Source organism: Podarcis erhardii (genome assembly GCF_964252035.2).
Source record: "Podarcis erhardii genome assembly, chromosome: Z".
In the NCBI taxonomy this organism is placed as follows: Eukaryota; Metazoa; Chordata; class Lepidosauria; order Squamata; family Lacertidae; genus Podarcis; species Podarcis erhardii.
In genome coordinates, this window is record NC_138504.1 from 29936637 (window position 1) to 29960435 (window position 23799).

The 23799-nt window shown below is 44.0% G+C and overlaps 1 protein-coding gene across 4 annotated transcripts in view; it reads right to left on the reverse strand.

Annotated features, from left to right (window-relative positions):
- Positions 1-211: 211 nt before the first annotated feature.
- The window catches only part of AMOT (angiomotin), a 67730-nt gene continuing 44142 nt past the window's right edge, over positions 212-23799 (reverse strand). For all 4 annotated transcript variants that reach the window (XM_081846979.1, XM_081846978.1, XM_081846977.1 and 1 more), the window contains 10 exons: positions 21228-21735; positions 18851-18995; positions 17165-17251; positions 14488-14633; positions 8440-8589; positions 6496-6686; positions 5697-5819; positions 3850-4082; positions 2946-3182; positions 212-2604 (listed from right to left, as the gene is read on the reverse strand). In XM_081846979.1, the coding sequence (XP_081703105.1) occupies positions 2504-2604; positions 2946-3182; positions 3850-4082; positions 5697-5819; positions 6496-6686; positions 8440-8589; positions 14488-14633; positions 17165-17251; positions 18851-18995; positions 21228-21735 (1921 nt within the window). In that variant the 3' untranslated portion in view covers positions 212-2503. The remainder of the gene's footprint in view (positions 2605-2945; positions 3183-3849; positions 4083-5696; positions 5820-6495; positions 6687-8439; positions 8590-14487; positions 14634-17164; positions 17252-18850; positions 18996-21227; positions 21736-23799) is intronic.

Below are 23799 nucleotides of genomic sequence, written 5' to 3' on the forward strand. Positions count from 1 at the left end.
TTAGGATGAGAACAGAAATCGTGTGGCGGCAGCAGCAGCGGAAGGCTCCATTAGCTAAAGTGGTGCTTCAGGTTAAGAACAGTTTCAGGTTAAGAACGGACCTCCAGAATGAATTAAGTATGTAACCAGAGGTACCACTGTGTTTCCACCATCTAAACACTGATGTGGATACTGAAAAAGTAGAAGCGATAAAAACAGTCTGAAGCAAACATATTTGCAGAAACAATTTTATTTTCTCCATAAATACAGTACAGGTACACTTTGTCATGAGGTTTACAGTCTAGACATAAAAAATAATAATACACACGTTCCTATACTGGTGCAGGAGAAGAAATATATATAGAGAGAGAGGCACCAAGCGAAGACATTCAACATGTTCAGAGCTCTGCAAATTCCCTCCTTCCAACAGACTGGAGACACAAGATGTTGGCATCACCCCTACAACCAGTTCCTGAATCATCTGGTCTAATGGGTCTGTTCCCAGTGGGAAGAAGTTGCAGGAAAGACCCCTGGAGTGTTGCGACAGGGTTGGGGGGAATGCAATACCTGTTGGTTTGCTTTCAGAATCACAGGCTTGGACGTGACCGTAAGGGTCATCTAGTCCAACCCCCCTGCAACACGTAAGAAAAACTACAAAGCCTTCCTCTATACAATCTACACATAGTCTTCCCCACTGGTGCCTTCAAGATGTTTAGAACTACTACTGTCCCCCCTCCCCACTGGCCATGAAGGCTGGGGAAGATGGGAGATGTGGTGTTCCCAGCTGGGGAAGACTCATCTACAGCATAGCTTCTATTACCCGAGTTTGTGTTAAAACTCTTAGTCTAACGTTTGGTTCAAGCACAAAGGTTATCAGTTTTATATTGTCTTGCCTCATGTCCAGTACCAATAAATTTCACAGAGGAAAAGAGAAGCAGAAGAAGGAGCGTTGCGCAGCATAACTTCTTCTAAGTAGTGTCAACTTCCAACTTAACTCACAGTTTACATTTTGTTCAAGGGTTCCTTCTGTTGCCTCTGAATGACATAATCTAGTTACTCCTCCACTTTTGCTCATTTCTCTAATATACGTAACTTTGGGATCTGTGCTGGCAGTTGTTAAAAACACGTACGACAGAAACACATTCATTTTTCAAACTTTTAAATGCATGTTTGAAATCGATCCCTGCAAAGTTTGCTACCTAGTGCTGCAATATTTATGTCAGCTCCCAAGAAACAAAATAATGCAAGTTACAGGTGTGTGTCTATATGTATGGGTATGAAAACCTGAAACCTTAGGTATGAATCTATTATAAATTCTAAATTCGTGCAGAAGATTAATGAGAGTTTCCAGGAAAATACAAGGTTTTCAACCTGCAGGGTTGCTTTACTTTATTTAGAAAAGGACCCCAGTGTAACTATTATCTTGAGTAAGGCACTACATTCTTACATCAAAATATACAATTATTTTAAGAGAAAAAGCTGCTAACTTCTGGAATGAATCGATTATAGTCGAAGAAGGCATGTGGAAGAGGCAAAAATATGGTTTAGGGAAAACTCCCCAGCATGGCCACACAGAAAATCAAGTTTCTGTCTGGTGACACACCCTGCCACTTGCTTAGTTTAGCAGTAACTCCAGTCAAGCCAGCTGAATGGCTGCAGTTTAAACGGAACAGAACAGCAGAACAACATGGAGAAAAGGCTCACAGCTTGTTCACTGAAATCCTGAATGGGATGCATTATTCCTCATCCTGCTGCAACGGTAGGAAGCCCTTTGACATATATGAGATAAACCGAAAACTCCCCTTACATCTTGGGGTATCTAACAAAAGGACAGAATGATATGAACAATAAGATGTATTTTTTAAAAAACAAAAAAACGAGTGCAGGCACATTGTGGAAATCAACTTATTTTTTTCTAGTCCTGGAATGTTCTGTGAAAACTGACACTCTCATAAGGAGGGCAAGGAACGTGAAAAAATATCGTCCCACCCTTTGGCGTCCCATACGTACAATGGTTCTCAGGGACCCCTGAATATTTGGGACACTTAAACGACACTCAAAAGTGACAGCACCATGTAATCATCTGGCAAAAAGAGAAACCTGGGAAGTAACAGGCTTTGTAAAAAGGCATTATGGACGTCAACGTCTAAATAAGGTCCTTACTTTCCTTACAACACAGGGTTGTTGTTTTTAATAACAAAAAAAATACTGACATTTCAAAAATTTAGTGCATTTAGGAGCTTGATTTAATTTTTATCCAGATGCTATCAGATCCAGTATTTTTAAAGAAACAGAAAGAAGGTATGGGAAAGAACCTTCTTTAAAAAAAACACCAGAACTACTTTAATAATTTTGGAACAAAATATAAGTTAACCTGCCCATACCTTTGAGAAAATATATATATATACAAAACAGCAGAAAGCTCTGGCTTCCTTTACTATGATCTGCTTAAAAAAAAAAAAGATTTCACAGGGGGAGGGGTACGGAGACACTTCTTGCTAGTCTGCTTCAGCTTTCGATTTCTTCAGATGAGATACTCCACCATTTCCGCATCGTTGAGGTCCTGCCCCAAATTCTGAGCTGGGTTCTTCCTTTCTAGAGTGTTGGAATGGAAAACTGGTGTATCTATAAAGCAAGAAAAGGAAATAAGTTTAAAAGGTGGCGGTGGGTGTGTGACGGTAAGTTTCTAGGGGTGGTAGCCAACTGACAACTATATACTTTTCCAGCTCTTGTTTCCATTTAGCAAAATGCCTTCCATCTAGGGCCGCAATCTTTAAGAGATTTAATTGGTGAGATCAGCTGTTCCCCAACCTGATGCCCTCCAAATATTTTAGACGGCAACTCCCATCATCCCCAGCCAGTATGGCCCCTGGGCAGAATGTCACTTTAACTCACTGAAAGCTTTTAAATTATTGTTGTTCATTATTCTTAAGTCCTGGCTCAGCCAAGGGGAAAGTCCTCATTACCTGCTTTGTCCGAAGTGTAGGTCAGATTCATAGCAGGGAGCCTCCCCTGCACAGGAGGCAAGGCAGAGGAGGAAGAGGAGGCGGAGACCTTGCTTTGCTCACTTCCCCGGTCCGTCTGAGTGCTACAGTCTCGGCTGCCAGTCTTGGAGTGCGCAAACAGCAGCGGAGGGGAGGGGAGGATGGGCGAAGGAGTGGAAGGAATGGATTCGGAGCGGCATTCTGTTCCCAGCAGAACACCTGAAGGGGAGAAAAAGGACAAGGCAGTTGCACACCAGATGCATTTTGCCAGCTTCGTCTTATATTCTGCTCCCTGGGAGCATCCCACAGCACCCAGTCTGTTAAGGCAATGTAGAGTTTTTTAATAATAAAAAAGAGCCAAAAGCCTTACTAAAGTATGCATTCCAGAGGGTCACAACACAAACACACACTTCCAACAGTACAACCTTAGGCAAGTGATTATAATGGCACAGCCAGAGGTACAGAGTGGGAAAAGATGCGTTTGTGCTGCTGTGTATGTGTTTCACTGATGGCTGTCGTGTTCCTCACTGCCCAAAGCAGGAAGATGTGTCCACCCCACCCCCTGCCGCAGGTGTGTAGTATTTGAGCCTGGTGTCAACATATTGGCACCAGAGAGAGAAAATTCCAGTGATTGGTTGAATACAGTGATAAATCAAGGGGTGGTGGTGGTGACATCATCATATCAAGATGGCAGTTTGAGTTGACTCTCCGTCACTTCCATGGGGACAAGTTCTAAAAACACATGCCCCCGATGTCAAAATTAAATTCTACCTATGGATAGGGCCAGTCCTCCAAGGCAGGATTTGATCTTTGGTCAACTGGACTGCTCAGAGCCCATGTATGATATGTGAAAACACACATACACACAAACACATGTGTAAATCACCTAAGCTGCCCTTCCAGCTCTTGTCCTCTCTCTTATCTTCCAGAATGGGTGTGCTGCTCAGTGTTGAAGAATGGGAGAGCAAGCCTGAGCCAGTGTTGGAGATGGACATCAGGGATTTCGCTGGCCTCATGGAAGACAGCTGGTCAGTCTTGCTGGCCTCTTTCCTGGACCGCTGCTGGAGCACCTTAATCATGGCATCCTTCTCAATGATTTGAGCATGGAGTGTCTTGATCCTAGGACAGGGCAAAAGGACAGTCATCAATGTATCAGTGATCCTGGGGCTTTTTCTGACTGCATCCCTCTTCCCAAATATTAAGAAAACTGGGCAGAGTTCATGGATCTGTCAATAGGATGCTTGACAGCGCATGGGCTCTCGCAATTGAGCTGAGGGATGTCCTGCTACACTCAAGAAGACCCCAGATAATTTGTCCTGGTGTTGATGGGACTTGAGGTCCAAGAAACCATCAGGAGGGCACCAGGTTGGCAAGACTTTTCTTTAAATAATTTTTATTGTTTTGTAAATATAAAAGTTACAATTTTATCACTACAAACAAGAAAAATCTAACCAATGTGGAAACAGAAATTCAATCCCCCTTTCCAAATAACATAAACGTTCTTGATCCTGAAATGGTATGTTAACTACTCTCAATGTCCTTTATTAATCCACAGAGATAAATAACTACAAAATATCAGTTTATTAATATGTGTATGAAAATCGTAAAACAACAACAACCAATCACTTAATTCCTAGGAAAAAGGAATATTAAAACAACAATTGTATGTTAAAGAACTGATTATTAATAAGCCAAAAAGATAAGAGATAAATAAACAGATGAGAGAACAAATAGGAACAGGAATAATCAGATTATCATTTTAAATTAATATAAGCATTCATCAACTAACGCTTAAATTTCACATGTTACAAATTTATACATAATGTGAAGGTGGCTGAATTTAATTAACGCTGGTATAAATATAATTGGCAAGACATGTCTGAAGCTCAATAGGGTTTCTAATCAGGGGCAAGAGAAAGAAGAGCCAGAGAAAAGATAAAGGTTCTTGAAAATGAAGCATTTTTTAATACTAAAAAAATCACATTCCAAGAGGAGACTTGCTGGGCAGTGTTCAGAAGTGGTTCAAAGCAATTCAATTTGATGCTGGACACAAAAGATGTTTACATGGAAGGAGGAACCAAGAAAAATCTAGCTTTTACACTGTTATAGTTGCAACATAGCATTTGTTCCACATTTGTAAAAACTCACACTTTGGAACTCCCTGCCTCTTGACATCAGGCGGGTGCATTTTTGTATTTTTTTCAGCACCTGCTAAAAGATTTTTGTTTAGGTAAGCCTATCCAGATATGCAGAATGCTAAAATGTGATTTAAACTGGCTTATCATTTATTTTAATTGTGTTTTTAAATGGTTTGAACACCTGTTTTTAACTGACAATCTTATTGTTTTTTGTTCTTTTTGTAAACTGGTTTGAGATTTGTTTGTTTTTACAATTTAGTATAGAAACTTTATGGGAGGGAGGGGAGTTGGGTATGTGCACACATGTCAAAGAAGTTACGCTCCTCTTCCATGGACCAAGTTATCCAATCCTGGGATTCTGGCTAGCCAGAATCTCTTCCTCTGGTGTTGTACTACTAAGCCTGCTTGTGTTAAGTATCATTCCCACAAAAAGGGTTTTCTGCAATCCTATGGATTGTGCAGCATATCAGTTTTGACTCCAGGAAAAAGGGTGTGGGTGTGTGAAGAGAAGAAACGTTTCCTATCCTAATTAATTATGTATTTAAAAACTGATATGAAAGAACAGCACAAGAAAAATGATCAAGCTGCAGTTTACCTTCCCTCCATGTCTAGGCATCTCCTGTTAGCCATCAGGATTTCCTCCTCTTCCTTCTGGATGCGGGCTTCAAGAGAGGTGTCATAACTGGCATTGGGCGAGTGGCTGATGACAGTGGTGTCCCTGAAAAACAAGCAGGACTAGTAGCTGGGCAGCGTGTTAGCAGGATCCCTACCCAACAGAACCCATTGCAGCGGAGCTCCTGCGTGTAACCAGTGGACCTCAACCTCATCCAAATGCTAGCCAAACTCCTGTGTCGAAAGAATCCCATGTTGCCACACAACGCAAGGTTTGGGTGGCTGCCGGACTGAGTTTTATTGAGAAATTTATAAATTCTAGCCCTTGTGGTTGTATGAAAAAGCACACAAACTTTTATTAGAAGCCAGGTTCATAATAATGAGATCCTGGAGGTTGACCGCTCTTTTTTCTTTTTCTTACTTTCTTCTTTTTAAATAAGTTTTACTAAGAATAGAACAGTGAATTAAAGTAAATAAGAACAAAAGGGGCAAAAAAAATTAAAAACATTTTTAAAAGCAGAGGAAAACAACACTCTCTTCTAAAGGAGTGGGTACACAGCTTCTGCATCCTTTGCTGTCGTCTGAGGCTCAGGTGACCTCAGTGGCTTCCATCAGAATATGCTTCGGCCCTTGAAACAGACACACCTTACTTGCACATCAGTCTATGGAGCCATACTCCATGAATGAAATGAAATGAATAAATAAAAACACTGTGGGGACATGGGCTCTATAGATACTATTTCCTCTCCCCCGGTTTCTGTACTTTCAGCTCTGCTTCCTACCTCTGGGCAGCAACTGTAGCTGCAGCATCCAACGCAAACTGCCTCATGACGCTTTCTTCCAGGTACTTCTGTTCCCACTTAGTCATGTCTGCTTCCAGGGCAAGAATCCGCTCCTCTTTTTCCCGCAGGAGCTCCATAAGTGCTGTGGCATTGTATTCAGAGACACTGGCCGGCTGAGACGTCCCCTGGCGCTGATGATGAAACGAGCCAATAAGCTGCTTAGAACGAAGGCTGCTGCCATATCAGAAATCCCCACTGAACACATTATTATTTTTTTGTTTCAGGATAAATATTAGTTGAAAAGTGCAAACATAATACAAAGGGAAAGAATACAATGAATTGAAAATGTAAACCTAGAGGGCCTTATTGGTGGCTGCTCCCAGACTCTGGAACTCCCTCCCTAGAGAAGGCAAACTGGCTCCCTCCTTGTTGTCTTTCCACTGGCAGGTGAAAACTGTTTTATTCTGACAGTCTCTTGGGGACTGACTGTGCTGTTTTTATTAATAGACCTGTTTTTATATTGCTTTAATTGTATTACAGTTTAATTATTTTTAAACTATCATCTTTCATGTTTTTAGCCTTCTGCATTTTATCAGAGTTGTTTTAATTCGTGTAAGCTGGCTTTTCCAGTCTGGGGAAAAGGTGGGTTATAAATAAAGATAAAGATAAAGATAAACCATAGGACATCATAGCCTGTACAGTGCAGCTTCAGAAGGGGTAACAAGGCATTGATTCATACAAATATTCCATTTATAAGTACCAAAGAAATGCAAAAATAAAAGTGTTCTCCACCTGCAAGCTCCGTCAATACTGAAAATAAAGGTTCTATAAAATTGTAGGTGCGCCTACACTGGGGACACTGAGCGACTGTCCCACTGATCACATTATTATTACACTTGCTAACTCTGTGGCTTCCTGGAGAATAAAGTCTGATTCACCTAAGTCAGCCAAATGTTGGATTGCTTGGCAAGTTTGAAGTGTGCTAATTATCAGTTGTGGGACCAAGCCGTTCTGTGGGTCACTTGGACAGAACAGTTTTTATCCCCTAGTAAGAAAAATGCACACATCTCACCATGGGCTGAAAACCATGCAGTGGGACAACCTGACAACTGTTCAGCTGGAAGCTCTGCTTTGACACACACTAAATTCATTACATAACAGAGGCACTTTATGAACAGTGCAGGAAGCAGCAGAAGGAAAGGCGCCTGTGATGTGTCTCCTAACAGAAAACAAACGCTCACTCTTGAGTCGCTAACTAGGGCCAGTGGCACAGCGTCTGCTCCACATGCAGAAGGTCCTGGGTTTAATCCCATTTCCAGGTAGGGCTGGGAAAGATTCCCTGCCTGAAATGCTGGAGAGCTGCTGCCAGTCTGTGTAAACAATACTGAGCTAGAGGGACAAAGCAGCTGACGTGGTGTTAGGGTTAGGTTCCTGTGTGTGTTCACCTCCTTTCAAAAAAGCAGTCAGTTAAATAAGTTTCACTAGGGCTTTTTAAAAACCAGAAGCCCAGCTCCTCCTCCTCCTAGTATTTATACCCTGCCCATTTGGCTGGGTTGCCCCAGCCACTCTAGGTGGCTCCCAGCAGAATATTAAAAACATGATAAAAGATCAAACATTAAAAACTTCCCTAAACAGGGCTGCCTTCAGATGTGCTCTGAAAGTCAGATAGTTGTTTATTTCCTTGACATCTGATGGGTGGGTGGGGGGGCGTTCCACAGGGCGGGCGCCACTACTGAGAAGGCCCTCTGCCTGGTTCCCTGTAACTTTGCTTCTCGCAGTGAGGGAACTGCCAGAAGGCCCTCGGAGCTGGTGTCTGGGCTGAATGATGGAGGTGGAGACGCTCCTTCAGGTTTACTGGGCCAAGGCTGTTTAGGGCTTTAAAGGGCAGCACCAACACTTTCAATACTCAGTTGGAAGGTGGAGTTCTGCTTAAGATCCTCTTACCTGCTGCATCCGGAGGGATTCGAGTTCCCTCTCCAGCCGTGTCCGCAGTCGGTGTTCCAGCTGTTCGCGCTTCTCGCAGGCTGCCTGCAGCTGAACCAAGGCCTGCTGCATTTTCTCCACCTTCTCAACATAAACCTGCTTCTTCTTCAACTAAAAGAAAAAAAGGGTGGGGGGAGTGTAGGTGGTGAAGCTCCTTCAGCATCCAGAAGCATCACAGCACCTGCTAGCTCCAGCAAGCCTTCGTCAAGAGCAGCAACCCAGATTCCCCCTTCCCCCAGTCATCCCAAAAGCACAGCAGGGGGAGGGCAACAACCACCCTTTTGCTGTCTCCCCAAATCAGGGGAAGGGCTGTAGTGCAGTGGTAAGGAACTGCATGCAGGACATTATAAGAACATAAGAAGAGCCAGCTGGGTCAGGTCAAAGGCCCAGGACTCTGTTCTCACACCCACTGACCAGTTGGAGAGTTTGCAAGCTGGTTTGGACTACAGTTCCCATCACCCCCAGCCAGGACAGTCCTATGTTGGTGGGGTTGGTGATGGGAACACAGCTATCCTATCTGGGGCTGATGAGAATTGCAGTCCAAAACATCATTAATAATGATGATCACCACCACCACCACCAAGAGGTCCCAGAGCAGATGACAACAATTCAAACAATTTAGTATGGCAGCACCTGCACTTTGGAACTCCCTGCCTATTGACATCAGGCAGGCACCTTCACAGTGCTTTTTGGCACGTGCTAAACATTATTATTCAGATAGGCCTACCCAACTGCTTAGAAACTTGACATTAAAACTTGACAAGTTTTAATCTGTTGTTAGTCTATTGTTATTTTAACTTTCTGAAAATTCTAAATTATGGGTGTTGATTTTTTGTATTGCTAATTTAATTGTTTTATCTTTTTTGTAAACTGGTGTTCATTGCAGACACACTTTTAATTGATCAAACCCTTCTTAAACCAACTAAAGTAACTGATTCGAGCCAGCTAAACATCACAGGCCTCTCCAAGAGCAGAAATAATTTTGCTTCAAGGAGATGCCTGCTATGGCTGAAAAGTATTTCATCAGCCAAGTGCTTTGGTCCAGCATTACTTCTCTCTCCTCATTCCTAATCTTTTTATTGATTTTGCATTAATGTACATTAAATGGACACGATAATATCCATACAAAGAAAAAATGCTAAAGTCTCCCACTGCCTCCTTTATATTCTATTGCATGATCATCACTCGTGTTTGTTTAGTATCTATTTTTGCCATTTCTACAACAGGGATCTTATGCATCAAATCATTATAGTCTCCGAAACCTGAAGGAGAAAGGACACGCACAAACATAACTTTAACAAAGGGAAAGCAATCAGGAAGTCAGATCTGTACTGATGCAGCCAACGCATTCTGGATACATACGCAATGAATAGCCACCAACTGGCATAGAAAGTTTCCGGTTTCTTTTCCCCTTTCAATAATGCTACATCTTGAGTTATTTTCCCTGCAAGTGCTATTCTCCATACACTCTTATTTCTCTTATATGTTCCTTCTCTTGTACGTATGTACTTCCTTATCTTTTGATTAGAGAATAAACCTGTATTCTGAATGGGAGGGTTTTGAGCATTGCTGAGTTGTTGCACAGAACCTTTGAGAACCAGACGTCACGAAGCGCCACCGTGCCTCAACAGCAACTCAAGCCAAACCCATCTGGTCAGTTCTTTCCCACTTTCTGTTTGCTTATTTTAAAATATGTTATAACCCTCAAAGAGCACCTCTGGAAAATTACTCACAGACCAAAATGGAGCGTTTTTGTTTTTTTAAAACAGTTTAAAAACAACCCAGCAATTTCTGTGGCACTGCATATGCATGGACCCTTGAAACACACACACAGACTATAGACAGACATGTTATATCTATGGTGTCCTAGTCATAGAGTGTTGCACTAAGACCTGGGAATCCAGGGTTCAGCTCCCCACAATTAGCTATGAAGCTCACTGGGTGACCTTGGGGCAAATCACTCCTTTCAGCCTAACCTACCTCACAGGGTTGTTGTGCAGATTAAATGGGGTAGATTAAATGGGGGAGAGCCGTGTATGCCACCTTGAGCTCCTTGGAGGGAACGTTGGGATAGAAATGCAATAAATGGTGGAAAAGATGAGTACAGTGGTGCCTCGCAAGACGAAAAGAATCCGTTCTGCGATTCTCTTCGTCTAGCGGTTTTTTCGTCTTGCGAAGCAAGCCCATTGACGGCTTAGCGGCTTAGCGCTATTAGCGGTTTAGCGGCTTTTAGCGGCTTATCGGATCAGCTGATAAGCGGCTTAGCGGCTTAGAAAAAGGGGGGGGGGAGGAAAAATAAGTCGGAAAAACTCGCAAGACATTTTGTCTTGCGAAGCAAGCCCATAGGGAAATTCGTTTTGCGAAGCGCCTCCAAAACGGAAAACCCTTTCGTCTAGCGGGTTTTCCGTCTTGCGAGGCGTTCGTCTTGCGGGGCACCACTGTAAAATGAATATTCTTGGGTGAGCACATCAACCATATTGCACTTGAGGCGGGGAGTAAAATAATCACACACACACACTGCAAAAAACCCCACAAAAAACCCCAAAGCCTTCACAGAAACTGGAATTTGATTTGGTGATATCCCCCACCACCACCCCGCACTTCCGAGAGAAGGAATAGCGGGCTGACCTTCTCTATCAGTTCCGCTGACAGAAGATAACTATGCGGTGATTGATGATAGTAAGACAGATGGTCTGACTATTAAATCATTTTGGGAGATAAGAGCGATCAAATAGGAGAAACCTCAAATGCTTTGATCAAGGCTGTTCTCTGCTTCCTGCACCTGGGGGCTTGGATGGGTGACAGAATGAGACAGCAAGCTGAGAAGCTGACACTGTGCCCAAACGCCACGTAACAACCCTCTGTGGGTAAGAAAACCCGCATCCTCTCTTTCTTAAATACTTCTGGGACAAGAAAAATGCAAATTACAGAGATTTCTCTGCTGATTAAAATTTACAATCAGAAAACTTGTAACAGCCGCTTCCTGTCTCTAAGAACAAAGGAGAAACTGGTGGTGGGAATTAATGGAGGTAAAGTTAATATTAAAGAAAAAACTTGGTTGATATTTACCAATAATAATAATCTGGGAACCCAACTTGGACTTTGGTGGGGGAAAAGAAAAGAATGATTCTGAGAGGCTTTGACTTAAAAGAAATACTGTTTAACAGAAAGTGGAGAAGATGGAAGTTATGGACTGACTGATTATTTCTTTTAAATGTAATTGGCAAATGGAAAATTGGAAGCCCGTTTTATCAATCTTTTATCTTCCCTTCCCTTCCCTTCCCTTCCCTTCCCTTCCCCTCCCCTCCCCTTCCTTCCTTCCTTCCTTCCTTCCTTCCTTCCTTCCTTCCTTCCTCCCTCTCTCCCTCTCCCTCTCCCTCTCCCTCTCTCTCTCTCTCTCTCTCTCTCTCTGTTTCTTCTTTTTATTTTTTCTTTAGAATCCTATGCTTGGGGCCTTTGTTAAGGTCCAGGGAATTAAGTATTCATGTGGGTGGTGGATGGTTCATGGAGGACCCTGGGTGGGAGGCAGGGAAGTGTTGTCCCTCCTCCCAGGGTGAGTGGCTGGGAGGAGAAAGGAAGGATCCCAGGTGAGAGATGGGAGGGACTGATATGTTGGGGGGGGGGGCTGATAATTGCCTTTGGGAGAGGAATCTATATTCTACTTGTTCTGCTTGTAGTTATAGTAGCGGCTATCTTATTGTATTGTGAAAAACTTTAATAAAAATCTTCTTTTTTATTTTAAGGAATTTGATGAAAGAAACGGAATTCCTATCTTCCCATATAACAAAGGGAAAAGCTTGGCTACAACAACTGCAGACTATTGGAGAAAACCAAAATTTGAAAAGTATACTTTGAAACAAATACTATTAGCAGCTTGGATTTGATCACCACAATAGTTATTCGGCGGAAAGAAAGCAAATTAGAAAACCATGGCCATATTATCCCTGTTGATGCTGATCAAGGAACCTTCCCTTATTTTCAAAAATTCTTTTGGTGTATATTCTGCATAGTGACCCAAAGCACAAGATGTCTTCCCAGCGGGTCAAAAATTCCAAGCAATCATTCAGCCATAACTCTAGAGCTGCCACAGTTTGGGAATGAGTCCCAAGACGCTTGGCAATGTTTGTCTCGTAACAGAGATGAATCCTTCTCCAGCTCCTATTAAAATCTGGGTGAGAGAAGACTTCCAGGGCGGAGACACAGAAAACAGCCCCTCTCTTCAAAGGAGATGGGAAGACAACCAAGGCAGCTTTAAAAGGGGATTAGGGCAAATTCATGAAGGAGGAGAGGGCTACCAGCAACAATGGCTGTGCTCTGCCTCTACAGCTGGAGGCAGCAATGCTTCTGAGTATCTGGAATGCTTCTGAGTTGCTGGAAACTGCAGGAGTAGGGAGTGGTCTTGTGCCTGAATCCTGTGTGCTGGTTTCCCGCAGGCAACTGTTTAGGAGAACAGGATGCTGTACTAGGTGGGCCACGGGTCTGATCCAGCAGGTTTTTACGTTTTTAATGCAGCTGCTCTGAAATCAGATAATCTAGCAGCTGCGACCATCCTCCAACATTTGTACTGAAAACACAATAGCACCAGCATTCCATTGCATGAGGGTTTCTTTCTTTTCTTTTACAGCCTTGGTCACCCTGGTGACCCCAAGATACCCTGGACCACAACAGCCACCAGTCCCTGGCCAGCCCAGTTCCCCCATCTGCACAATGAGCTCATGTAGCCCACCCCATCTACAAGCCCCCCGCCCCCCATTGCTACTTTTGGAAGCATGGAAAGAAAAAAACAGAGAAAGGAGGAGAGCACAGTTCCCCATTTTATTCCCCACATACCCAGCTGCGCAAAGACTGAAATCCCGCTGTCTCAGACGCACTGAAGAATAAGCATGCCACCGTCCAATTTTGTTATCTGGGCATCAGGAATGAAGCCACCCCACCCTACTTTATTTCCAAAAGCGAGCTCAGAGGCCCAACTGGACTTGCATAAAAACAGCCTTCACTATGCCCAATCATCTTCTTAAAAAGGAGTCTGGAAAAGGTTAAGCAAGCGGAGGAGAGTCAAGGGACCAAGAAAAGTGAAGAAGCAGCGTGCACAACACACACACACACACACACACACACACACCCCAATTATCTACATGTGCCAAGAACACCACTTGGCAAAATCCTTCCTCTTTTGTAAGGCTAGATTGGAAATTATTTACAATTACGGGCTCAGAAATGTGGACTAAGCACACAAAGGATCTGGCCAAACCACCTATAACAGCTTGATAACCAGTCGGTGCTAAAATCATAGGCCTAGTTCTCCTTTTCAGAACTCAAACACCCTTCACACAATGGTGTTTTGGAAAATTACAGTAAAAAAGAAAAGGGCAAGTCTTTTAGGGATTTTAGTTTCCTTAATAATGCTCAGTGAGTGTTTGAAGAAAGGGGGTCCGGCAGTCAAGCTGGCATCCTTAAGGACATTCCATTCTTACTGCCTTTTAGCAGTGCAGATCCTATAAGTTTAACTGATGCTCATTCATGGAAAAGCATCCACATTAATTTGCAAGAGGAATGAAAAGCACCAACCTGGCCCTTCGCAAGAGCTTTAAGCACAAATGCTGGTTGGGATCTCACTCATTTGAGATGAAAGCAGTGGAGGTTTTCCTTTTCAAAATGTTTTGTTTTTAAGACCAATTTCCACACTTTCTAAACTCTCCAAGGGACCTTTGCAGATATGACTAAACCGAGAAATACAGCTTTAACTATATTCTTTCATGACTCTCTTGAGATAGATGAAAAAAGCTTTTGTGCTGCCCCCAGGACATTATATGATGGGCATCTGGATAATTTGTATGGATTAATAAGAATCATTTATGCTACTGCGCAACTTGATATGACTTTCTTTGCTTTTCTGTTAAAAGTGAATGTAGATGACAGAATGCAAACACAAAAGTGTGAAACAAGAAACAGACTGAACATGTGACGAGAACCTCCAGCAGCTCCTCTGAGCTGGGGAATGGGCCTTACCTCTTCTTCCAGTTTCACCACTTTGGCCTGAGCATTGTTCAAAGCCTGGTCGCGAATTTCAATGTGCCTCCTCTGTTCCTCATTAGCAGAGCGAACTCCAGCCAGCTCGACCTCTAGCTTCTCCTTCTCCCTCTGGGTTTCTTTGTCTGTCCGAATAAAAGGGGAGTGGAAGGAAAACTTTTTAAGAAAATGGGCAGAAGGGCAAGGAGAAAGATTGAGTCGTCTTCTGGGAAATCCATTTAAAATCTGTTTCTTTTAAAATGCGTATCACCCTTCTTCATTTTACCTTTCCTCCAAGGAGTGCAAGGCAGTTGGCATGGTTCCCCCCTGACACTTTTATCCCTACTACAACCATGTGACAGGCCATGATACTGGTGGATCTCAAGTTCTAGTAAAAAAACAAATTACGATTCTGCAAGCCTGATGTTTGTCCACCTGTGTTTTATATATTAACAGCCTCAAAAATCATAGCTCTTGCAGATGTCGAATTCAGTGCCTCACCGTGTACAGAAAAGGATAATATACGGCTAGCAGGAGTGATTTCGCACACCTAATTCCAGGAAGATTATCTGACTGCTTTGGTCAAGTCCAGCCTTCGCCCCATTCCTTAGCTACATGAACTCCACAGTGGAGTTTGCTACAAATGAGACAGACAACACCCATGCAAACACAGATCCTAACTGTGCAATTCCTTGTTCGTGTGAAGGAAAGTCAATTCTGGTGTGCAAAAACAACATTTTGTGCTAGTGATTAAGGATTTGGATGACTTCCACACAATATGCCTAGTGTGATTTGGGTTGGGTGATTAGAGGGAGAGAAGTGAGTCTACCCCCACACAAGGGAATTGTGTAAATTAGACTTCAACTAAGGACATTTGATTTGGCTGAAGCAAGCACACACACACACACACACACACACACACACACACGAGATGAATCCCAAATGGAATGGATTCGCGGCTTGCTTTAATCCAACAAGACGTGTTCTACGAAGAATGAACTATCTGGAACCTCTGCAGTGAGGTGTCCAAACAAGACCCATTTTACGGGTTACTATGTTAAAAAACAAAACAAAACAAACAGGATAATCCAGGCATGCCTAAGGCATGAGGTGGCGCGGCAGAAATGAAGGGTGCTGCTTTTTGTGGAGCTGCTGTGGTTCTCAGCTTTCTACCAGTTGGATGCCAACACTGACTCAGCTGCAGAATACACACCTCTTGAATAAAATACATCCAGCCCTGACAACACAGGAGAAAGCACATTCCAAGCTGCGGCATCATCCCATGCCTAAGGAATCACACCAAGTCATTTTGTTAACAGAACCAGATTTTATCCAGCCAGCAGACAGGCTAAGCAGTGCCAGTCTTGCAGGTGCGGAGAGAATGGAAGCAGAAGATAATCACACACAGAATTTTACACTGTATTCACATTGAGATTTTAGTGGTTGGGCTCTGTTTATAAATGTTATATGCTGACAGGGTCTCACTCCCATCACCAATTGTGCCACAGCATTCTGCACTAACTGCAGCTTTTGGATCAAGCCCCATATAGACCACATTCTAGTAATCCTATCATGAAATAACATTTTTTAAAATTGCAATTTTAATTTTAATGCAATGGCAACACAGTTAAGTGCTGTCTACTGGGTGGAGCTCTGAGGACAGTAAATCAGCATTTACCTTGCTTAAGTCCTGAGACATTTCAGCCCAGCGGAAATGTCGTAAGAACCTGTAACATTGGTTTTTACTATAATCCATCTGCTCCTCCAGGCAGGGTTTGTAACCCAAGGCTAACTCTACACACACTAGCAAAGAAGCGGCATAGTATAGTTCTTCCTCAGAGGAAACACCAGCACCACCATCCATCCTGCTCTCTTGTCTGGATTGGCCTAGTTTCACCCAAGTGGCTACACGGTGGATTTATATTCAGTCTCAAGGACCCTGCACTTCAGAAGTGCCTAGAGGAAGACAAGTGGAGTTAACACTATAGCTCAGTGGTACAGCATCTGCTCTGAGCGTGGTTCAGTCCCCAGCATCTCCTGCAAGGTCTGGGCATGCTCCACGCCTGGAAGCCTGGAGGGCCACTATCAGCCAGTGTTGACAATACTGAGCTAGATGGGCCAGTGTTCTACCTTGGGAGAAAGCAGGTTGTGTGTGCTTGTCTGTGGTTTGTAGCTCAATTTTAATGCTTCTTTGCAGCAAAAAAAAAAATGGGTTCGCTCATGTAGGGAAGGCTTAGTAAATTGCTCCCTTTGCATCAGTTCAATGAGCCAGAAAAGAAATCCCTGCTGGCATCTCCAGGAAGAGCTGGGAGAATTCTATAATCTCTCACTTTGTTCTGCACTATAGAACTACATCCAGTGCAATTTAGGAAAGGTAGTGGTAATGTGGGGGAGAACCAAGGGGTAGACAAATAAATGTTCAGGGGAAGTGTGAACGTGTGGAAGTCAAGAACTGTAGTGAGTAAAGGGTGGGAAAGTGAAACTGCTCATCACTATGAGCAGCACTGATTGCGCCTAATTTTTTTTTAAGACACCGCCAGCATCTCACCATCTTATGCTATGCTGAGCCATTCCCAAGCCCACCCACTGCTTGCCTTAGTGATTTCTGAACAGCTGTCACCTCAAGCCCAACTTTGCAACAGGCCTCAACCATATTAAAGGAGAAATTCAGACTCACTTTGTGCAAAGAGCTGGCAGATGGTTTTCTTGTTATCCTCAGAGCCTTCCTTCTCCGCAAGCTGCTTGTTGGCTGTTTCCATACGCTCTGCAGAAGAGAAGATAAATACATTTTACAGAATCCGCACAGCTAATTGCAGTTAGCATACTGTACGTTTTTCTAACACCAAGCTTCCTCAATCAATCTGGTGCTCCGGCTGGAGCTGATACCAAATTGCAGTGAAGTGGATAGCAATAAAAGATTACTGGATAAATTAACGGATGGTAAAGCTATCAATGGCTACTGGCCACAATGGAGGCTAGTTCTCATGGCTGAAGAAATAAGTGCAACAGCATTTCAAGAAGACTCTGTTAGGCAATCAGGGGTGGTGAGGGGGCAGTGGGAGAGAAGGAGAGGTGCAGGGTCACTTTACTGGAGCACCTGAGAAACCAGCTGTTATTAGCCCTTCCTCCCCCTTGAACTGTTTATATCTCAGCTGCTCATTAGAAGATATCTTCTGGTATCTGAGTTTGCTTATTTTCTCCTCCTTCCCCACTCATTTGCCTTTTCTGCTATGTCTTTTAGATGGTGTGCCTGAGGACAGTGACAGTCTTTCTTTCTTTCTTTCTTTCTTTCTTTCTTTCTTTCTTTCTTTCAAAAACTGATCTGAAAACACCCTCCAAGACTTCTTTCCTGGCTGAAGGGTGTAGTTAGAAAAAGCTATAAATAAATAAAAGTTTTAAGCATAGAATTTCTCAAAATAGGCTAGAGAGCTTTTAGGTATGGCAAACTGCCACAATGGCACAATTCAACATCTGTGTCGCTACAACAGAGTCAGAAGACAGAGAATGATGCACTTGGGTAGAAATCTCCCTTGAGCTGTGAAGCCTATCAGGCAACCTGGAGTTCGTCACACGCTCTCAGCAGAACAGAGTGCCTGTGTGGAGTAGGGGTTAGAGTGTCGGACTAGGACCTAGGAGACCAGCGTTCAAATCCCCGCTCAACCATGAAGCTCACTGGATGACTTTGGGCTAGTCATTGCCTCTCAATCTAACCAACCTCACAGGGTTGTCATGTGGATTAAATGAGCCAGGGAAGAACTATGTATAGCACCTTGAGCTCCTTGTGGGGGAAAGAAGGTGGGATATAAAATGAATGAATGGGTGAGTTCTCAGAGACCTCAGAGTTGCCATACAGCAAGTTTCGCAGGCAAGCAGGATACCAATGTTTTCCCAGTCCAAGTTACTACACAGAGCTGTTGTAAGGGGAGGCGTGCTAAGACTTGTAAGCCAATAAAAATTATTTACAAGGGAAATAAATAGTGTAGTATTAGAATCAAAAATCTTTCTATCATAGTACTAATCTTAATGACATACATTAGTCAGTCATCAGTTATCAGTGCTAACACGTAGAGTATTTTAAATGTCTTTTTAATGCCTGTGTCTGCACTCCTGGAACCATCTGTTTAGAGAAATGCTGGTAGCCTTAGTGGCCAAAGGTGATTTTTATTAGCCTGCACAGTAGCCATGGCTCTAACTGGAACACCTGTACCTGGAAGAAAATGACATTGGCATAATGTGTTCCTGGACTGCAACTTCTATCATCCTTGACCACTGGCTTTGCTGGCAGGGGTTGATGGGAGCTGGAGCCCAGCAACTCCAAGCCCAGGGAAGCCTGCTTTAAACTCGTGTACAAACAGAAATTTACCTCTGAGGTCTCTATTGAAGTCATGCAGCCTTCGTATCTCTCCTTCCAGCTTGTTCCTCATGGTCTTCTCCAGAGTCTCCCGCTTTGTGGAAGACTTTTCCAGGTTATTGTAGGCTTCTGAAACTTGCTGAATTTCTGTTTCCAGCTGGAGCAAACAAGAAAACAAAACTATGCATGCATTTTCTATCCATCATCTATCTCTCTATCTATCATCTATCTATCTATCTATCTATCTATCTATCTATCTATCTATATCATCTATCTATCATCATGTACCTACCTACCTATCCACTATATAACAGTATTTAGCATGAACATATATAGGCTTTGTGGTGGTAGTGGGGGAATGAATGACTAGACCTCATGCAAAAGAACGCAGATCACAACCATGTTGCAAACAGAACACCTTTCACTCAGTGAACCAAAGGCACACGATACTGTTCTGGTAGTGAAGCAAGCAGGTCTGGTCCTGAGAAAATTGGATGGGAGGAGGAGGGCCATAGCTCAATGATCAGAGCATCTGCTTTGCATGCAAAAGGTCCCAGGTTCAAGCCCCAGCATCTCCAGGTAGGACAGGTAGAGACACCGTGTCTGAAATCCTGGAGAGTTGCTGTCAGTCAGTGTGGACAATACTGGGTTAGGTTGACCAATGGATCAGACCAGTGGCCCATCTAGTTCAGCATCCTGTTCTCACAGTGGTCAACCAGATGCCTCAAAAGGAAGCCCACAAGCAAGAGCCCTCTCCCCTTCTGTGGTTTCCAGCAACTGGTATTCAGAAGCATTACTGCCTCCAACTGTGGAGGGCACCCTGGCTAGTAGCCATCAATTGCCCTCTCCTCCATCCATTTGTCTAAATCTCTGTTAAAGCCATCCAAGTTAAAGCCATCCATTTGTCTAAATCTCTGTTAAAGCCATCCAAGTTGGTGTCTATCACTGTCTCCTGTGGGAGCAAGTTCCATAGTTTAACTCTATGCTGTGTAGAAGTCTTTTCTTTTGTCTGCCCTGAATCTGCCAACATTCAGCTTCACTGGATGCCCACAAGCCATCTAAAAGGGTGTCCCATGGAAGATGGAGCAAGCTTGTTTTCTCCTGCTCCAGAGCGTAGGACCTGAACCAATGGCTTCAAGATTCTGACTAAACATCAGGAAGAACTTTCTAGTGGTAGGAGCTGCTCAATAGTGAAACAGACTCCCTCAGAATGTAGCGGACTCTCCTTCCTTGGAGATTTTTAAGCAGAGGTTGGATGGGCATCTGTCATGGAGGCTTTAGCTGAGATTCTGCATTGCAAGGGCTTGGACTAGATGACCCCAGGGACCCTTCCAACTCTACAGTTCTATGATTCTATGAAATGAGTCTCCTCCACCTTTCCAAAAAACGCAAAGTTTTGTGGGTCAACGAGAGATGTTTCAACACCCTCACAAAAGCCACAGTTTCTAGGACATGTGCACAGGAAGCTGCCTTCTTGGTCAACATGGCTCAAGTGTTATGCACGTTGACCGGAAGATGTTCTCCAAGGATTCAGGCCAGACTTGCCCAGCCCTCTCTAGAGATGCTGCTGGGGACTGAAGCCAGGACTCTCTCTGTACAAAGCAGGTCTCAGCCACTGTGCAAGGGTCTTGTGAAGCGATAAGCAAGACAGCAGCAGATGTACGCAAAAGCAAATGTGGTCCAACAGTATACATGCAGGCTAAACCAAGACATAAAAAGGTGCTCCCAGTAGATGCTTGCACACAACAACTGTGGTGTTCTCCGGCTTCAGAAAAGGGCAATCAAAGTAATGAAGGGAATGCCATCACTCCCCTATGAGGAAAGGTGGCAACGTTTGGGACTTCTCAGTTCAGAGCAAAGGCGGATAAGAGGCCAAACAATAGGAGTTCATAAAATTATGCATGGCCTGGAGAAAGTGGATAGAGAATTGTTTTCCTCCCTGTCTCATAAAACTAGAACTTGCTGATATCTGATGAAGCTGAATGTTGGAAGAATGTTGGAAAGATAAAAGAAAGTACTTCTTTACTCAGCACACAGTTAAACTGTGGAACTCCCTCCCACAGGAGGCAGTGAGGGCCAACAACTTGGATGGCTTAGAAAGAGGAGTGGGCAAATTAATGGAGGATAAAGCTATCAACGGCTACTAGCCATGATGGAGGCTGCACTTGGCCTCCGCGTCAGAGGCAACAATGCTGTTGATGGAAACTGCAGGACAGGAGAGGGCTCTTGTGCTCAGGCCCGGCCTGCAGATTCCATACAGGCATCTGGTTGGCCGCTGTGAGAACAGGATGCTGGACTTGGAAGGGCAGCGGTCTGAAGGGCGCTTCTTACACTGCTAATAATGAAATACTAAATGGGGGTGGGATGGGGAGGTTCCACCAGTTCTTACCTTTTGGAGCCTGGCTACTTTCTCATAGCACCCTTCCAGCTCCTGGCGCAAAGCTCTGTTCTCATCAGAGAGGATCTCCACCATCTGCTGGGCCCTGGAGACAATGGCGAAAGGGTCGACAGGCATCTGCTGGTATGGGGAAGGGGTTGGCTGGGGCCTGCTGAGGGCCGAGTAGGAGTCCCCTTGCTGATGCTGATGATGTTGCTGCTGCATTTGCATCTGCATCTGCATCTGCTGCTGCTGCTGGAAATGCTGCTGCGGCTGCCCAACCACAGGCTGGCACAGCCGGTAAAGCTCTCCCTGGTGGACATGGCTGGGCAGAAAGAGCTGCTGGGTCCGTTGCTGGGAGAAAGGGTCTCCTTGGACAGGGGTGTTTGGAGGCTGGGAAGGAGACACCCTGGAGGGAGGCAACGACTGCAGGAGCGTCATGGAGCCCAAGGAGGTGAGTGAAGACGTTGGGCTGTGGTGGTGAGGAGGCCTCTGCTGCAGCTGGTGCTCCGGGTTCTGCCTGCAAAGACCAACAAACACCAGTGGCTCACTTGGGCTGATCTGGCAAAGAGACAAAGTCATATGAACAGAGATGGGTGTGTGGCCAAGGCCTCTACAGCCTGGCCATATGATGCAGGGGGTGATGGGAGTTGTAGTCCAGCCCACAGGGGTTGCTGGGAGTTGTAGTCTGACCTGCAGGGGCTGGTGGGCATTGTAGTCTGACCTAGAACCTGCACTGTACCGCTTCAGATTGCAGGTGATGGTTTTGACCATGGAATGGTACCCAACCAAAAATGGTTCCTACGTATGAAGAGTTAGCAGGTCAGGTAAAAAGTCTTCAACCCAGAGAACTCATTTTTAATGTGTAAGACTTTGTCCTTTTTTCCTGACATGCAGGAACTGTCAGTCACATGGGCCCCCATGTGCAGTCTGAATTGGTAGGGTCAGTTGGTACTGACTGACAACCTCAGTGAGAACTAGATGCTTGTTTGGCCCAGCTACTGTATATCAATCTTCCATCAAATACAAAAGCATAACCATTTCAGAAGCAAGTAAAAAATTTTGAGGCTGGCTTAAGAAAATCCCTTCTAGCATGCCAAAGGGAAAAAGAAGAGTGATCAAAGTGCCCCACTGCCAAAACCTTTGTTTCATGTTAAGGTTTACTGTCTGAACCTCCCAAAAATTTCTTACCTGCTGCATTCTGCATTTATATTTATTTGTGAAAAATATTTTGCCTGCTGTTCTCCAGATGGAGAATAATAATTTTTTTTTTTAATGCAGTGAAAACATCAATGCAACTATGTAAAGGAACAGTGAGCATTCCCTCTCCCAAAAGATGTGGCAAACATTAAAAGCTTGTTTACAGTTTCCTTTGAAGAGACACAGCCCTGAATCTGCCGGATGCTGTTCCGTTAGGGTACCGAAAAAGACATATGTGCTCCCTCAATTGCTACCCAGCAGCAATCATTCCATCAGGCTTCCTGAACTCTCCATACCAGCTGTCCATTACAAGAACCTTAACTTTAAGAATGTAATCCTAAGGACAAATACTGCCTTACTACTCATTTTCGTTAGCAGTTCTGGAAGCCCTTTCAGCTAAAGAACAGGGTACAAATGCTATGAATGAATGAATGAATAGGCCACTGGTTCTGTAATCTGTAGGCCGCCATCAAGGAAGCCCTTTCCACAATGACCACCAGCACACAAAGAAAATAATCTAAGCAAGTTCTTAAAGAATGGGAAGGTCTCATATGGAAGAAGACACACCTTCAGCAATCAATGCTCAGGTTAAAAGCAGAGCCTCACCACCTTGAATTTTACCTGGTAACAAACTGGTTAGCAAGAGCAGCGCACACCAGCCCACATGTTAGATGCTCTCTGTCACCAACACCAGAAATCACCTGCTAACACATTGTCTGCTTAACACAAGAACAGCCCTGCTGTATCAGGTCAGGGGTGCCAACTATAGGGGGCCCCAGGGGCCTGAGCACCCACAAAAATTTTGTTGTGCTTGCTCAGAACCCACATTGCTGGACCCCCGACACAACTTCCGGTGCCTCATGGAGCACCAGAATTCACGTCTGAGGCGTTGCGAGCCCTTGGAGATTTTAAACAGCATCGGAAACAGAGACCTTGCAAGACAGGATAGCTCAGTTGGTTAGAGCTGACAAGATTGTGGTGCTAATAATAGCAATGTTGCAGGTTTGATCCCTGCATGGGACAGCTGCATATTCCTGCATTGCAGGGGGTTGGACTAGATGACCCTCAGGATCCCTTCCAACTCTATGATTCTAAGAGGGTTTCCATTTTATCTTAGAACAGTCTGTCCTACCGTGGCATTTGAAGCAATGTGTGCTGTTAAGTTTGTTCTTTGAAAAAATCTTTAAAAAATCACATGCAAGAGGGTTTGAATCTCATAACAGAGATACTACGTCTAGAAGAGATGCTACTCAAAGACTGCCTGTCTGTCTAATAAATTTACTTATCTGGACAGACAGTTGTCCAGGTGGGGGCGGGGGGCTGGGTATGCTAGTCCACAGCAAATAGCAATCTGACATTCTGAGATCATGCATGTCCATTTACA